This window comes from Castor canadensis, chromosome 8 (assembly GCF_047511655.1).
Source record: "Castor canadensis chromosome 8, mCasCan1.hap1v2, whole genome shotgun sequence".
Lineage (NCBI taxonomy): Eukaryota > Metazoa > Chordata > Mammalia > Rodentia > Castoridae > Castor > Castor canadensis.
The window spans coordinates 154,946,652-154,964,189 of NC_133393.1; the positions used below are offsets into that span (position 1 = coordinate 154,946,652).

A 17,538-nucleotide genomic window follows, 5' to 3' on the forward strand; every position below is an offset into this window, starting at 1 on the left:
CGAATAAAGCAGGCACTGCCAAAAACTGCAGAGAAGAGACAGAAGTCAAGCCACTTGTTTTTAAGATCCAAAGTGATGGGCTTTAGAAATTATAATAAAATTCCCGGTAGCTGTGTGTTCAATTACGATCTGAACAAATGCTGGAGGAGGCATCGGTAGGCACGGCTACCCCTCCTTCCTCGTAGTGTCGCTTTGTTGTGTGTGTCTATGGTGCTGGGGGGGGGTCTCCTCATTATTTTATTTTATTATTTTTGGTGGCGCCAAAGAGTAGCAAAGGGAAAAACATCAGAATCGCCCTCGGCTCCTCCCAGCAAACTCGACGCAGTCAGGGCCAGGCCGGCACACGGAGGGAGGACGGGAGGACTCTGCACCCAGAAACAGAGGCCCTTTTATTTTGTCTTGCATTTGTAATGCTACCATTTCTACAGTTTAGGATCTAGTGCTTTTCTGCCTTTCATTTCTTTTTTTTTTTTTAAAGGAAAGGAAGCTTTTTTTTTTTTTTTTTTTTTTTGGTGTTCAGCTCAGTGTAGGGGAAAATCTTTGAGGTTGTTTTGAGCTTTGCTTTTTAAGCACTTTTTAGTTTGGGGGTTCCATCTCACAGTGCTGGGCCTGGCTCATGATATCTTGTGCGGCATGCTGGATAAGCGGCGTACATGGACACCACCCATTAGACAGACCCTCAGGAAGCCCTAAGTACCTCCAGACCTGGTCCCCATCCCATCCTAGTTTCCCACCTGCAGAGCTAGGAATGTTGCTGACACTGCTGGGAGTCTCCTAAAGACCTTTGTGTCTCCCTGCCATGCCAACCACTGTCCATGAGTCAGGTCAGTGCCTGGTGGCTACCTGAGTTTAGTCTCCAGCCTGTCAGGATTGCTTACCCTTTCCGTTAAACGGTGAACCTTGCAAAGCCCAGCTCCATGCTCACCTCCACTCAGTGGCAGGCTGACAGAAGCATCCTCGGACACGGCCTGGTTTCCCCTTGTGAGGGCAGCTGGGGTCTTGATTTATGGGAACTGGAAAGTCCAAGGCAGAAAGTTCTAAATTGCACCAGAAGGAAAATTCCCAGTACATACATTGTGTTCCTAGTGCAGAGGCGTGTGGCCCTGTGCGTAGGGCCTCGGTCTGAGCAGCCGGCCAGCATAGACACCACCAATATGCAAACGGACCTCGGCTCACCCAGGGAGCATCGCGGCGGCTGCTTTTGTTCTTCGGTTAGACGGCAGTCGCTGCTGGAGGGTTTCGGGCTGCAGAGACAGGCATGTATAGCAGAGATAATTAAAACATTTTCATGTTTATGACAGCCACATTCTGCTGCTGCAAGCTGGAGGATTCATTCCGCCCAAATATTTAGCAAGCATTGAATGGTGGCAAAATAAAAGTAATAGGGAAAAAAAAAAAAAACCCCAGTGTAATATGTTTTAAAGGCAAAAGAGGTGAGAGGGTAGAGATGGGGGTAGGAAGAGAAGCGTTTAGCATTTTTGCAGAATTTATATTTTGAATAGCTACTCACTCTACCCTTTTTTGGGGTATATGCTTTAATCTTAAATTCTGGATTGACGGATGGTAAAATTTCTTGATTATTAATGAATTCGCCTTCTCTCTGGACAAGGTGGGGCAAATAGCAGAAGAATCAATTAATTTACATAAATGAGCATTTTCATCCTAAATTTGTGTTTTCCACTGTGATTAAGTTCGTGCATTGCTTGCATGAATCACACATTTTCCTGTGGATGCCTTACACACCAGCAGTTAGACGTGATCTGTCGTCATCTTCGGTTTTAACTTGGTTAGCACTTGATCCCCCATCAATAAAATGCCATAAATTCTGGGGTTGTTTTTCTTTTGTGGTACTGGGGGTTGAATTCAGGTCCTCAAGTTTGCTAGGCAGGCGCTCTTACCACTGGAGCCACTCTGCCAGGCAAATAGATTCTATTTTTACAAAAAATGGAAAAATCTTAGCATTCTCCATGGCACCCAGTACTTCTCAGCAGCATTTTTTTTTTAAGAGTACCACGCAAAGCACTCTTCACATCATTGCTTCTATATAAATTCCACTATAGACTGAAATTATACATTCTCGCGGCACAGATGGGCTGGTCTGTCATTACGACTGCCTGGTATTTGTTGGAACACAGCATATTTCAATTGTGGAGTCGACAATTTCGAAGAACTGAGGTCAAAATAAACAAGTTGCATTTGCGTAGAGAAACAGACTTACTCTGTGACCCTCTCCTCCCTTGGAAGTTGGGTAGCAACAACCACTACCTTCGTTAAATTTTAATTTAATTTTTGGTCTTTAGCTTTTAAGTCTCCGAATGCCCTCTGTCAAGGGGCCTTAATTGTATTAACTAATTACCAATTTTTATCTTGTTTTGTTGGATGAACAGTGTAGTAGTGGACTTAAATTCCAACTTGTGGGGCGTGAGACATTTGATTTTAGTATCTTATTCTTTTGCTGTTCTGTGTTGACTTGCATGTAATTATTTTGAGACCTTTATGAAAAAAAAACCAGATAAATATTTTGGATGAGTTAAAGGTACATTTAAATACAAACTTAAAAAAAATTCAGCAGGTAAACTACATGGAGTGACTATAAACTTTAGAAAAAATTATCTCACCAAGATAACAAAGGGTAGAATTTATTGGACCATATCAACACACTTGAGGGCAGAGCAGTTTTACAGCCACAGTAATTTGCAAACGATGATAACTGTTTATTTTGGGAATTTGCACATATTATGATGCAATCAGCTCTGAGGCTTTATTTTTCCCTTTCCCACGTCTAAGCGTTTGCCTTTGCATTTCCAGAAGCGTTGGTGGTGGTGGTGGCGGGGGAGAGCTAGGGGCTGGGCTCCCCACCCTGCGAGCTCCAGTCCCAGCACCCATTCGTTGATGGAAACGCTTTGTTGTGGCTTGTTTATTTTAAGGATTGTACCTGTTGGTGGAGATGCTAGCAAATAATCAGAGAAGTGAAAAATTGATGAAATTTGCAGAGCCGGCTGGGAGTCGAGCTTCCTAGCAGCAGCTTCGTCTGAAGTTTTAACCAGTTTACCCTTTCCCATCGGTCTGTTGCCCATCGGCTGCCACCTCAAAAGCAGGGGAGTATGTCCCTGCTCTGGGTACTCTGAAGGCTGAAGCAAAGGGAGACGTCCCAGTCTCAGCTTCGCAGTGGGAGTGATAAGGAGACTGCAACCCTGTGCCTCAGGCTGCCATGAGCCCTTGCACCTTTCACATTTGGAAAAGTGCTTGCTTGCTCTGGAATTGAGGCCCTGGGTGCAGGTTGAGCAGTGTTTGAGTCATTTCACCTCTCCCTGCCTCAGTTTGTCTGTCTGTAAGATGGGCGTTGTAAGTGTAACACCCATTCTGAGTCCAGAATGCTTGCTTCAGTGGGGAGCATCCCCCACATGCCCACCTTATTTCTAAGTCTCAGACCATCCTCCACGCAGGCTTTCCCTTGCCTCTCTTCCACCTGGGGAGGCAGTGACCCTCAAGCTACGTGGCTTTCCTGAGTTTTAGCCAGCTGACAGGGTCAGGTCAGGATTTGTGCCCTGCCGAGCCTTCCTCTAAAGCCCCTGTTGGTTGGCTGTGGCATTCGCAGATGAGTGTTGCAGGTGTACAGATGGTGGCGTGAATGTGCCCTGCAAAAGGTGCACAGTGGCATGTGTACAAAAGTGTGCCGGTAATCCAGCCTGCACATGCAGGTGTCCCATGTTCCCCCATGGCCGATGCCCAGGCTCAGCTCTGGTGCCTCATTTCCACAGAGGTGGACAGGTATCTGCTAGATGCTGGCCCTGTCATTCCTCCTAAGTGGGCCATGTCACCTTTGGTCCAACCCAGGAATGGAGAGCTGTGGGCTCTCCCCTGTCCCAGGAGGCCTATGAGATAGATAGGTCAGTCTCCCCAGCTGAGGGTAGCTGAGGCAGGTGGTGGGCAGTTACTCAGGTGCCAGGCTTCTTGGTAGCACCCAGTGCATCGCAAGAAGGCGCCAGGCCAGGCCCGCGCTGCCTCCTTTGCCGGGCACTTCCGGGTGCCGGCCATTTGCAGAAAGGAGGAGCTGGAGCGAACCTCAGGCCTGCAGAGGAAATGGCGGCAGGCAGGCCCAGGGCAGGATCCAGGAAGGCGGGCCAAGGGTGGGGAGGGCCCGGAAGTCCTGCTGTGGCTGGTCAGCTGCTCGTGGCCCTCCTCCAAGGAGCCACCAGCGGGCTGGGCCTTCCCAGGCAGGTCTCTGTGCCCACGTGTGAACACATGTGACCTGTGTGGTGGGCCCGGGTAGGGCGGGAATTGATGAGATGGTGTGGGCACCCCACACACCTTCCCGCACACAGGGTGTCTGTAAACGTGGTTGTCACTACAAGGCCTCAACGCCCTGTCTTTAAAATGGAGATTACAACCTCAGTCTCTGGACACAGGTGGAAGCTCAGATGCTTTCTTTGTCTGGGAAGTCCCTGGTTGGTTGATTTTCTTCCCTCACTGTGGACTAGTCAGAAGAGCCAGGAGGTCTGGGCTCCAAACTGAGCTTCCTGCCCAATCTAGCCTCAGTTTCCCCACCTGTAAAAAAGGAGGAGATGATTCTCACTAAATAAGCTGTGACCTGGCATTTGGCCAGTTGGGGGCAGGCGTGCCCTGTGGACAGCAGTTGTGGGTTGGCCCTGGAAAAGCGTCCCAGTGATGGGCCGTGTGATTTCTATGGGCTTCTGAGTTTTGAGGCAGGCTGGATGTAGGGTAAGGCTGATCCATTCCCCAGATCGGATCAACTGGTGAGGGGTGGCGGTGCCCAGAAGGCAGCCTGGCCACTCCAGTGTGTGCAGGAACCTCTGGCCCAGTTTCCTGGGCTCCCAGCCCTGCCCAGGATTCCTGGTGTGGGTGTGTCTGCACTTCCGGCCCAGACATGGGTGGAGGGATCCTGGGATCCCGCCATTCCCATCCTACCAGCGCTCCTGGTTATGCCTGCTGCTCTCAACTCCATGAGATGAAGAGTTCCACCTGGGCCAGGTGTTCGAGGTCCTGATTAGTGACCTCATCCCACACCTGGTGCAAATGCATGTGTGTATTTGTGGTGGACGCCCTTAAAAGGCCACCGCTGCTGTGATCGGAGGCCCTGGCCGCGTGGAGTTAGCGTCCTGTCTAGCTCAAGCCTTTGTTGTAAAGCACAGAGTAAGTCATCCAGCACCAACACCTCTGGAGACTTGGCCCCTGAGGGGTGAGCCATGGGGGTCGCAGGCCTCCATCCTGTGTGCTCCTGCACCAAGGAGAGGCTCTGCCCCCACCAAAATGGGGTCATGCTCAAAAAGTTGACCTATTGGGCTGCCCATCTGAGGGTTCAATGCCAGGTACCTGCAGGTGGACACTCCTGGGGCCAAGCAGGCCACCCAGCCTCAGCCAGGATCCACTGCAGCCAGTGTCCAGCTGCCAGGGGAGGGACCAAGACCAGCCGGGCAGGCCCAGCTGGGACCTGGGTGGCAGAAACTGCCCTCCCTGGCCCAGTGGAGAGAGCTGTACCACATTTGGCTCTCCCCAGAGGGCACGGGTGCATATCAGATGTTGCACACAGGGCTCAACTCCCTGGCTCTTGAGGAGCTGGCTTTGTTAAGTACCTACTAAGCACCACCAGGTCCAAGCCAGGAACTTTACATCCATGTTTTCAAAACACCCGTTTTAAACTTGAATGTGCCCTATTTCATTTGCTCTCACAGCCCATGCTGGTGCTCCTACCACTGTTAGAATATGGAGTGAACAGGATGGATGTGGTCCCCGCCTCAGTGGAAGGAAGTTCTAGTCTACAAGGAGTAGATAAGTTTTCTGTATAAAAAAATTGAGGCTCAGAGAGGCCGAGGAACTTCCCCCAGAATTGCACAGCTGGCAGGTAACAGAGCCTGTACCTTCACCCAGATCTTTCCAGGGGCTGTGCTGAATAGCTCCTCTCTGGACCCATTTATTTTCAGCCTGTCTTGATGCTGACCTTAGCAGGTTCCTCCATATACCCAGCACTAGGAAGGACTTTTCCTGTGGCCTGGAGCTCTGCCCGAAGGGAGATCAGACATTTTCTTGGACTCTGGGCCATGCTGGTTTGGGGTGTCGAGGACCTGACCCTGGCTGGGCTGCCATCACCTGGACACCCGGGGCCTGCTGGGCTCTAGGACACCCTGATTATGACCTGGTGTGCTGTGTGACTGTAGGACGTGTGAAACGGCCTATGGGAAGAGGGAGCTTTGTTCCCAGTGTTCCCGTGGCTCTGAGGTGGAGACTATATGGTATCCTAGGTACGGGTACCGTGTTCTGGCCCAGGATGGGCTCGTGTAACATCAGTTCTTTGTCAGGGCAGAGGCAAAAGAATCTTCTGAGAGACCCACCCATCTGTGTGGCCCACGTTGCAGGGCTGCTGTCCTGCCAATGACAGGAACCCACAGGTTCCCTTGCATATAAAAGCAGCACTGTGCTCCGAACTCAGAACTTCTTCAGAGCCCAAACTCACAGGTTACAGGCCCTGTAGCATCCCAGACCAGAGGAAACTCAACACGCATCGAGGGACTAGATGGAGTGGACCATGTGGAGTGCCAAGAGTGACTACAGGGGCTTTCACTGTGCCCATGGTCCTCCCCTACACAGTATGTCCCTGCAAGCCTGGCACATACTAAACACCAGAGGCTCTCAGGACTTTAAGAGAGGCAGGCTTTGTGTCATCGGCAAATGTGGGCCCCTCAGGAGGGCCAGGCTGACATGGAGGAGATATCAGCAATTGGCCAGGCCTGCTCGGGTGAGGCTCAGAGGAATCCAGGAGGCCTTCTGAAGGCAGTGGACCCATAACCCTGAGTCCTTCCCAGAGTTGACCGCCAGGGCTGTGGCTGCAGGGCTCCGGCATCCAGACCAGAGCCTGCCACGTCTCCGGGCCCCCCCCAACCAGGCACCGCCCCCCGCCAGTCCTGTGCAGGTCACATCTGTTGCAACAGCCATGCCAAAGCTCCACCTCCGTCCTGTCCCCATGGAAACCACGGTCCGGGTTTGGGTGTGGGGGGGTCCTTTCCCACTGACTGGTTTCCATTAGAGAAGCCTGCTTTTCTGGAGCCCTGCCCCTGAGGTTTAAGGCCTCCCCAGGGATTTCTTCCCCCATTTACTGAGCACCGCTTGGTCTGTGCCAGGGAACCAAGGGTCAGGGCCTGCCTGCCCTAGCCGACGTCCTCCAGGGGAGTGTCTGGCACTGCTCATGGTCTTGGCAGACTATGGTCTCAGACCTTTGTCCATTCTCACCTAAGACCAGCAGCTACAGAGGACCTGGTGTCCTGGACAAGTCCTGGATCCAGGTCAGCCCTGAATCTGGAGCTCGCAACCCAACCAGAGAATTGAAGGATCCTCTTCTTTTCTTTGGGCCTCAGTTTACCCATCTGTTAACATACTCAAGAAGGTTGAACGGTTTCTTGAATACCTCTCAGTGCCAAAAAAGAAAATGGAGTTGCATCCACATCAGCTCTTCTGGGTTCTCAGGACTGAGTTTCTGTTTGTTTTCAGAGAAGGTTTTTAAGGGAAAGAGTCATGGAATGTGACCAGAGGTGGTTGTGTGAGAGGCTGAGGGCCAGTCAGGGCCGGGGACACTTAGCGTGGAAGGCCTGCCTCTTTGGGCAGCTGGAGACCTGTGTGGCTACGCCCACTGTGCCGTTGGCATCATTGGCACCCAGTGGTCTTGCTGCAAAGGCAGAAAGCAGAGGCTTGAATCATGCCAGCGATGGAACCCAGAGGGCTCTGGAAAATCCCCGAGAGGTTTCCGGGGGGTCAGAAATGTGGGCAGAAAATGAGATCCAGCTTGAAAGAAACCCAGCCTGCTCGTCCCCAGGGAGCCTGGGGAGGCCTGGGAAACTGCTTCCTCGTGCTGGCTTTGAAAAGCCCACCCAGGGGCTTCTCTGTGGCCACAGTGGCCCCAAACCTGCCTACATGCCTGTGGCATGTCACCCTACTTCTTTGGCTCCTGTGAGGTGGGAAGCCCCACAGAAAAGATAGATGTGGCAGGCCTTTGGGGACTATTTCTCAGTCCCTAAATGGCTGGTTTGGCTTCTCTCATGGGCTCTTAGCTCCTGTCTGCATGTGGTGAAATGTCACAGGCGCTGGTCTCCACTGAGCCTCGAGAGTGCCAGACCTGCACCGGGACCCTTCTCAGCACACAGACAAGGGGGTTGAGCCCTGGGTGGCATTTTCAGCAACAATGAGCAGTTTACCTGCTGGTTTGAGCAGCTCGTCTTGCTTCATCTATGAAATGAAGACAGTGACCCTGACCTCCAGGGTTTGCAGGCACTAGATGAGAGAGGGGTCAGGGCCAGATAAATGGCAGGAAATGGCATCAAGCTGGTACCAGTCGAAAGTCCTCATTGGTTTTGTCTATTTCTTTTTTGGTGGTACTGGGATTTGAACTCAGGACCTCGCGCTTCCTAGGCAGGCGCTCTGTCCACTTGAGCCATTCCACCAGCCCTTTCTTTGGGTTGGTTATTTTCAAGATAGGGCCTCGGAAACCATTTGTGCAGGCTGGCTTTGAACCAAGATCCTCCTGATCTCTGCCTCCTGAGTAGCTAGGATTTACAGGTGTGAGCCACCTGGCCCAGTGTCCTCATTGTGACTGAAGCAGGCCACACATCCTAGATAGCTACAGCTCCTAGTGGGAATGTGGGAACAGAAGGATCCTTCTCAGGAGCCTCTAGAGTTGTTGCAGGAAGGGTCCAGGGTGGCAGCTGACCTAAGCATGTGCCCTGGCAGCCCCTGCAGGGGCTTTTTCTTTCTTTGCCTTGGTTGAGGGACTGAATCTATTCTTCACTAATGGGCAGTGGCCAATGGGCATTGTCACTGCAGCTTAAAGGACAGATGTGGTGGCATTTTCAGCCTTCTGCCCTGGGCTGGGAGGAAACTTTGGGCTAATGGCCACCGCCCTGCACCCCCAGCTGCAGCAGAAGTAGGCCGCAGGAGCTGGTACAAGCAGCAGGCTGCAGCCTGGCCCAGGCTTGATTTAGACATACAGGAGACTGGGGTAATGCAGGAAATGAAGGAAATTTCCCCAGGGAACGGGAAGACAAGATAGAGGAGTTTAAGTGCCCAGATAATTATGAAGTGTGGCGTGGTGATTTATGGCAAGGCAGGCCAGCTCCCCTGGCTGCCTCCACTGCCCCTCCCTCTCAGTCCCCTGCACCCTGGAGACCTGCCATGAGGGAGGGAGGGAAGGAAGGAGGGAGGGAAGCCAGCGGGCACTGCCCAGTGTCTTAAGCTTCACCTTGTGTCCTGGGGCAGAGCCCTGGGTGGGCACTGGGCAGGAGGTGCTGTCGAGGGGACAAAGCTCTGCTCTGTCCTGGACTCTAACATCTGTTATCTGGGGTGACCTCACTGAACCCCAGCCCATCCCAGCAACATCCCAGCCCATATGAAGAAACTGAAGCCCAGTAGATGAAGCCTGCCTCCATGGTGTCTCAGCACAGAGTGTGAGCCTGATGGGCTGCTGACCTCACCCCACCCTGCAGTCTGTGCCCATCTCTGCCACCTCAGTGAGCAGGTCAGAGGCAGCCCAGCCCATGAAGAGGAGTGGCACAGCAGAGCAGTCCTAACCTTTGCCACAGAGCAGGGCTCTTTCCATCCTACCTGTCTCCCACCTGATAGAGCTCACATGCTGCTCCAGCTGATGGCCAGTCTCCCTCATGGAACACCCGAGACCGAGCAGCTGTCTGTGTGCCCCGCCACGGCCCTGGCCCCATCTGTCCTGACTGTGGCCCAGTGCAAGGACCCTCTGCAAGCCCTCCTGCTGTCCACACTCACACTGCCCTGTACCCTGCAGCCCCGAGCTGGGATGGTTAGTTCCTGCATGTGGGAGCGCCTTGAGCAGGACAGGCTGAAATCAACTGCAGGCCCTGGCTCAAGGCAGTTCCTCCAGGACATTCCGTGAGTGCATGAAATAGAAGAGGGCAAGGCCCACATGCCTCCCATGCTCAGTGCGTGGCACTTGGCTCGGGCTTCTCCCAGGGACTTTTTCTCTTAACTCCACCAAATACCTTTTATGGCTGATCCAGGGCTTGTGAAACTACAGCTCATCAAAGGCGGCGGCATCCCAGTGCAGATAGACAGATAGGCCGGAGCAGCCTGTGGAGGAATGGGAGTCTACTGGCTGCAGGGACCCATGGCAGCGACTCTGGGGACTGGCTGTGTAAGCTAGTAGAATGCTAGAGCTTCATGTTGTAATAATAGGATATGCACCATCAGAGGTGGCCACAGAAGGTCGTGTGGCCTTTTCCCCTCAAAACACTGTCAGGTCACACAGTCTGTGAATTAAGGCCAGATATTTCCAGTTCGTAGGTCCTAGTGGTCCTGCCTCCACCTCGCAGCTCACAAGGATCCTCTTCCTACCTCACAAACTGTTGGCCCTCCCCTAACAGAGGCCGGTTTCCGCCAGCTCAACCCCTAGCCTGCCCACCCCTCCACCCCACCTCAGACCATCACGGCCACTTCAGTCCTTGTTTTCCTACCATTGACCTTCCAAGGTCTTCAGTCAACGAGGGCTTGAGTCTTCATTCAGGTGAATGGGGTCGTGGTGGCTTTAGTTACAGCTGTATAGAAAGTACACATCACTGACCAGTGGGCCAGAACTATGTGGTCTCAGGCCAGTCTCTCCCCTGCTCTGAGCCTCAGTTTCCCCATCTGCCTTACCCACCTCCCCTCTCATCTTCTAAGTGGGTCTCTAGAGTTCAGGCTTGGAGCAGCTGTCTCAGGCCTGAAAGTATTTCTGGACTTTAACCTAGGACCCCACTTCTGGAGCTCTCCCCAGGTGCCGGAGGAAGATTTACACCTAAAGCTAAAGATGTCTACCCAGTACCTCTTACATAGTGAGGATCCTCTTGTAATGGAAAGAGAATGTTTAAAATGCAGAACTAACCATCTAACCAGAGCGGATCTGACCTGCCCAAGCTACCACTAATGTTCTTTCCTGAGAAAGATTTTTGAAATGTGGATTTGGACAACACCGTCTGCCAGGATGCAGCTGACTATTTAAAAGGAGCAGAGGTGATTTGGGTCTCCGTGGGGTTCCCATGAGGCCAAGATCCCCACATGCAGCATGGCTGATGACCACAGCAGCGATACCATTTTAGGGCAGAGTCCATCCTAGTCACATCTCCAAAGCAACCTTCAAACTTTCTGAGTCTTGCATCTAGAAAGAAACCAAAACCCAGTTTTCCCATTACATCAGAACCTGGGCTCGTTATTTTGCTTTTACAGACACTAGCATTATTGTGACAAACTTACCAAAGTGCCCCAGGTGGGTGTGCAGATGGCTGTGGCTTGCTCTTCCAGGACCAACTTGACATTTGTGGGATGTTAGCAGCTGCTGATGTGAGAACCTACTGTGTGGTGTATGCCTGTAAACAGCCCCCTCTTAAGATACAGAAGTGCGGCTCAGAGAGACCTGGTTCCTAAAGGCCCCCCAGCCCAGAAGATTCTGCCTGGCTGCTGGAATCCAGAGCTTCTGCCTCTCCCAGGGATGACAACTCTGCCAGGATTTTGCTCCCTTGCCTGACCACACACTACCAGGGTCCCTACTGCAGTTGTTTAATCCAAGTAAAACAGCCAAGATAGGAATGTGACCCTGGTTTGTGTGCCTGGGAGATGCAGGGAGCCTGGAGGGTGTGGCCGCTGAAAACTTGCAGGTGCATTCTGACATTTCTGGACCTGCGCTGGGCTCCTGCGAGGCTGGCCTTGGTCCTCTCCGTGGCATTTTCCTGCATAAACTGAGAGGTGATCTGTGCAACTCACTTTGCAGAGAGGATGATTTTCCTAAACATGACTTCTGCGGTAGATACCTTGTCGTGAGGACGAAGGCAGACAAGACAGGGCTGCGTCCTTTGGGGACTTTGCACCTGTGGTCTGCACTTAGAATCCAGCCAACATGGGAGATCCTACTGAGGCTCAGAGCCTCCTGCCCCAGGGCCTGCCTTTGGCAGTGTCACCCTTGATACTGTGTCTCCAGCCAGTCTCTTATAGCCTTGCCACAGACTTGTCCTGCTGCAGGCCCAGGCTAGAGTTAGCCAGGCTGGGAGGGGATGTCTTCAGGCACTACCATCTGGCGTGACTCCTCATATGTCCTCGAAGTGCCAAAGAGGGATTCGTGGTAGGTGCTGTTGACCAAGCCCCACTATGCCCAGGCTTGGAGTGAATGTCATCTCTGGTCTTGTGTTTAAATCCAAGGAGGGAGTGTCATTGTCCCCACTTTACAGATGAAGAGAACAAGGCCCAAAGAGGTGAAGGGGCTGGTCCTATTGGGACAGGGACTTAATAGCCCTGCTGGGCCACCCTACAGATAGATAAGGGCAAGCGTTAGGCTGGGATGGGGCCTCAAGAACCTCATGCCTAGCCCAGTGCTGGATCTGACAGCACCAGCATTGTCAGGCCACAAGCCATGATAATGGCCTGAACTGGCCCTGTCACATGAGTGACCACACCATGGGCATGGTGCTGGAGAGGGATTGGCTTCAGGAGGCTCTGCCACCCTGAGAGGGAGCTGTGCATTTCCATGATTCATGCAAAGGCTTGGGAGAGACAACACAGTTTATCCACTGGGAACCCATTGACTAAAACTAGGGGCATGGGAGCCCTCAGGGGAGGAAGATGGACAGGAGAAGGCTCTGCTGTTGCCTAGGAACCAGGTGTGGTCTCCCTGCTTGGAACACACAGGTCACTAGGCCTTGTATGCTGCGTCATGGGGAGAGAGGGTGAAAAGATACGGGAGCATTTAAATGTTGGAGGGCAGTCTACACATCTCTGAAGTTGGAAGGGCCCACTGCCCTAGCACTGTCCAGCTGGGGTCCTCGCCCCTATCTGAGAGCTTTCCAGCTGTGTGGCCAGGTGTGCTTCTGTGTCTCCAAGGAACGGAGTCAGGGACCCAGAGTCACCCCTGCCCCAGCACCCAGAGCTCCACACACCCATCAGCATGGAAATTCTGCACACCTTGTGTGTCCAAATTGGGTCTTGGATGGCCCTTTGCTGCTTCCCCCATGGGGCAAACTTCTGCCCCTCCAAAGGGCTGCTCAGTCCTGCCTGCCTGCCTCATCCATCCCCTGACTCCTGCGACTCTGAAGCCTGATTTACGATGCCAGCCTTGGTTAGAGTTGCCCAAAGTTGGGCTGTTTACAGAAGGGAACTTCTGCTTCTGGGCCTGTGGACACCCAGGATGCTGGCAAGTTAGTGTCCCTCTGAGAGCCCTGAGCAGGTACACATTCTGCACATCCCCTGGGCAGTCCAGGGGCCTTTCCCAGGCAGGCCCCAGAGCCGTGTGTGGCAGCTCCAGAGAAGACCATTAAAGATGAGGGTAACAGCCCAGGTAAGGCGGTGAGGGCAGTCCACATAGTTTCCCAGCCAGGCTACAGTGAGCATCTTTGTGGGCAGCAGGTCAGCAGGCCCGATCTCATTAAATTGGGAGACCCCAGGTGGGGACTTCATTTGGCCTATGCCACAGGTAGGAGAAGAGGGGAGGAACCTAACCAACAGGCAAGGGTCAGCGTGGCTCCTTCTCAGAGCCTGGTCCTCTCCTCAGGCTAGACTTCTCTACAGGTCTGTCCAAAACACAGTGGCACCCAGGCCTGAGCTCACCCCCTTCTCCCGCTTCTTTGGGACTCTAATAGCCCTCTGTGAGCAAAGACCTGATCAGTAAGGAATGAGCAGGGTGTGGGGCTACTGTAGGCGTCCCCCACTCTGTTTGCAGAGATGAGCTGATCTTAGCATAGCCTCCAGAGTTGGGGACCAGACTGGAATGAGGGGCTTGCCACAGGTGCCACCCTGTGGGGTCTGAGCATATCCATGGGAGCCCCTAGCAGGTCCTTGCAGTCTCTGACCCTCACAGATTGTAGGTCACCAACTCGAGGCTGGAGACATAACTCTGAGGAGGGTGATAGGAGCTAACTAGTGTGACTGGGGTGAGAGTTCCAATCACTCCTGCTGCAGCAGCCCTCACTGCTCTCTGCTGTCCACAGAAAGAATGACCCCCCCCCTCCCCCGCCGTCCACAGGTGACAGGGCCTGGGGAAGGCCACAGATCTGAGGTACACAGGGCAGGGCTCACCTGGGTGAATGGCAGTTCCTGGCTGTGGCGTCCTCTGTCAGTCCTGGTCTGCCCTTCTTCCTGGCAAATAGTAACCACTCAAGTCACCACTTGAGAAAGACCCAAAGTCCTGTTTACACTTCTTAAACCCCAGATATCAGATGTCATTCCAAGAGTGAAATGGGTGGTAGGGTACTTCCTGTCAGGTGTGTGCCAGGCACTCCTGGGCCCAGAGACACACAGCTGTGTGACATCTCTGCCACGGAGCTCCCAGGCCCGAGGGAGGCAGGCAATGCAAACATCCCATGGCTGTGCTGCCTGGGAGCCCACGGCTGGGGTTTGATTTGGTTTGGGTCCAGCTGGAGACCCTGAGACTCTCCTGCAGTCCTCTGTCTCCCAGTGAAGCTCAGAACCTCTGGACCTCTTGTGCCTTTGCCACAGCAAGGTTACAGGGTGACTGAGGGACGGAGGGAGGGCCACCCTGATCCTATGCTGTTCTTGCCCCTGAGCCCTGAGAGCTGCCAAGCTGATACCTTGATCTTTTTGTGTCTTTCAGTGTGGCCACACCAGAGCACCACCTAGGAAAGCAGGAGCCCATCACAAGTGTTGGAAGACCTTCCAGGACTTCCTGCTCAGGTGGCTGCATTGCTGGGGCCTGGGCGGGGAGGGCTTACTGGTCAGGAGCAGTCCTAGAGCCAGGCAGCCTGGCAGAAGAGGGAACCTGACTCAGCCTGCCCTCACAGGCCCCACCTAACAGCTGCCCTGCCCAGAGTTCCTGAGGGGCTCAGCCTGGCCCTGGCAGGTGAGGAGACCCCACCCCAGGTCTGGAGTGAGAGAATAGGTGCCAAGGATTCCTGGCTCCTGCTCCAGCCCTGCCCACCTGCCCCAACTTGCCTTCTTGAGGCAGACAGAATCAGGCAGGGGCAAAGTGTCCTGGGAAGGGCAGAAAAGTCTCCTGAGTTAGTTGTTTGACACCCTCCCTCCACACACACACCAGCCCTCCTGTGGCTGTCCAGCTGGCCAGGCTCCTGCAGTGCCCAAGCCTCCATTTACTGCTCCGTACAATGGGCGGGGAACCTCCTGGTGGAGGTTCGGGGGTACACAGTGAACCCTAGAAGGCCTGTGGGCCCAGGGAGCCAGACACAGCCTTTAGCACAAAAGCAGATCCCTTAGACATAGCCGGAGTGTATGAACCACTGAAACACACAGATCCACCCTTGGTGGACCATCTACCCTCCACCAGCCTGTCCGCCCTCAGTTGGGCCTCAGTAGGACCTGGACCCATCTGTCATTAGTTTGGGTTTGTCAAGCTGGTGTTTGTGTGTACTGAGCAGGAAGGTAAGTTAAGGCAGCCTCAGTCTGACCCCAGCGGCACAGATGGGAAGGGCCTGGGCTGGTATTACTTGTGATATGGTCAAGAGGGCACAGTGCCAAGAGCCCAGGCCTACTGGGGTGACATGGCTTCTGGTCAGCTTCCCAGCCTGGAGGGGAGGGTGGTGTGTAGAGGTGGCCTGGCCAGCAAGGACAGAGGAAGGTGATCAAGTGAGGAAGAAGCAGCCACTCTGGTTTTGGGGCCTGTCAGCTTCCCACAGAACTGCCCACATGTCACCTCGACAGGGCAGGGTGCCCACTCTGCCCATGGCCTAAGGCCACATGGACAGACCCTCAAGGTTCTCTGACAGTGTCCTCATCCCTAGGACAGCTCCAGACCCAGGTTCAGCCTGTGCCACTGCTGCTGGCCCTAAAGACTCCTAAGAGTGGCCACAACACCATAGGTGACTAAGCCACAGCATTGGGGTCAGACCTCTGGGGTCCCAGCCATCCCCACCCCCAGCCTCCACTGCTCTGTGGTCTTAGGGATCACACGGCCCCACCCCTGGACTCTGATCGATCATCTGTGAAAAGGACAGCCAGAGCTCTCCCTGCAAGGATCACCAGGAGGGGAAAAGGCACCCCAGTGATGGGGGTCTGGCTTCAGACCTGACCACTCAGAGAGATGATGGCAGGAAGGGAACTCAGGTGTTACCTGTATGCCTGGCCACGGAGCAGCTTAGAACAACATGGGAAATGCACCGATAAAAAATAATAACAATAAGCAGCTGAGCAGAGTGTAGTGGCTCATGCCTGTAATCCCAGCTACTTGGGAGACAGAGATTGGGAGGATCGTGGCTTGATGCCAGCCTGAATAAAAAGTTAGCAAGACCCCATTTCAACAAATAGACTGCCATGCTAATTACTCCTGAAATCCTAGCTATGCAGGAGACATAGGTAGGAGACTCATGGTCTGAGGCTGGCCCTGAGCAAAAACATGAGGCCCTGTCTGAAAAATAACCAAAGCAAAAAGGGCTGAGGGTGTGGCTCAAGTGGTAGAGTGTCTTTCAGGCAAGTTCAAGGTACTGAGTTCAAACCCCCACACTGACAAAAAAGCTGAGGAATTTGGGCATGGGCGAAGGAAAAACTGAAGTAGGCCTAGAAGCAGCTATGCCATGCAAGAAGCTTCCTCATTATTGTTGGTGACCTGTAAGTTCAGCTGAGTCTCCTGGCAGCCAAAACAAAGAAGGAAAGACATCCGTTGCAGTGAGTGACATTTTGGGAGGACTGACAGCAAGGGTATGGAGAGCTGACCTGTGGTGAGTCCTAGAGGTCCCAAATCCCATGGCCAGGCCAGAGAAGAAAGGGAAGGGTGGAGGGAGTTTCCTCTCATTGTCCTGAGGCCCTCAGGCAGTGTGTCATTAGCTTGTCCCCAACCCTGAAAACCTACATCAACAGAGGGATGGTGAGTTCCCCCAGGTGGGACAGGCTTGGCTGAGCCTGTCTTGGAACTTGCTTCTCTTTGGTCCCCAAATCCATATCCTTATAGCCACACACTACTTCTAACTGGGATTTCTTAGGGAGGGGTTGATCCAGGAAACCATGTTTGCACCCCAGCATTTGAACAGAAGATCACATAGATGAGGTGGCTTCCTGGCCTTGAGCTGCCCTGAGTTCCAGGTTCCCGGTGGCTCCTGAACTGTGCCCAGCATTTTAGTGCTAGGCAGGCCAGAGTCCACAAGGCATAAATAAAGCAGATGTACCCCCACTCACCCTGGTGCTACACCCCACGACCTAAGCAGTGTCTCTTTCTTCCAGGTCTCAACGTCTCCTCAGCCACTTCCCTAGGTGACACGTGATGCTTGAGGACTGCCCACCTCAGGTCAGTGCAGCACCTTAGCTGTTGATGGAAATTGGGGCTATTCCTCCTTCTAGCTGTTGCCTGCATCTGTGCATCTACCCACCAGGTCTCTGGAGACTCCTGGGGAGCTGGGAAGGGGCTTCTTACACATGTGCAACCTTGACTTGGCTCCCACCAGCCTCTCTCTGTAGTGGCAGGACCAAGGGCTCCAAGAAGTCAGGGGCATGCCCAGGTCCACCCAGGAGTGGTACTGGGACCATCTTCTGAGCCCCAGCTGCTATGAGGGCTCTGTGATGGAGACCAGGGCAGCTTGGGGGCCG

The 17,538-nt window shown here is 53.5% G+C and overlaps 1 protein-coding gene across 15 annotated transcripts in view; it reads left to right on the forward strand.

Annotated features, from left to right (window-relative positions):
- The window catches only part of LOC141425863 (uncharacterized), a 52,981-nt gene that overhangs the window by 25,954 nt on the left and 9,489 nt on the right, over window positions 1–17,538 (forward strand). For all 15 annotated transcript variants that reach the window (XR_012451038.1, XR_012451039.1, XR_012451037.1 and 12 more), the window contains exons 2-3: window positions 14,603–14,682; window positions 17,176–17,239. Coding sequence is in view for 2 of the 15 variants with exons in the window: in XM_074084694.1 (XP_073940795.1) it covers window positions 14,603–14,682; window positions 17,176–17,216 (121 nt within the window). In the remaining 13 variants the exon portion in view is untranslated. The remainder of the gene's footprint in view (window positions 1–14,602; window positions 14,683–17,175; window positions 17,240–17,538) is intronic.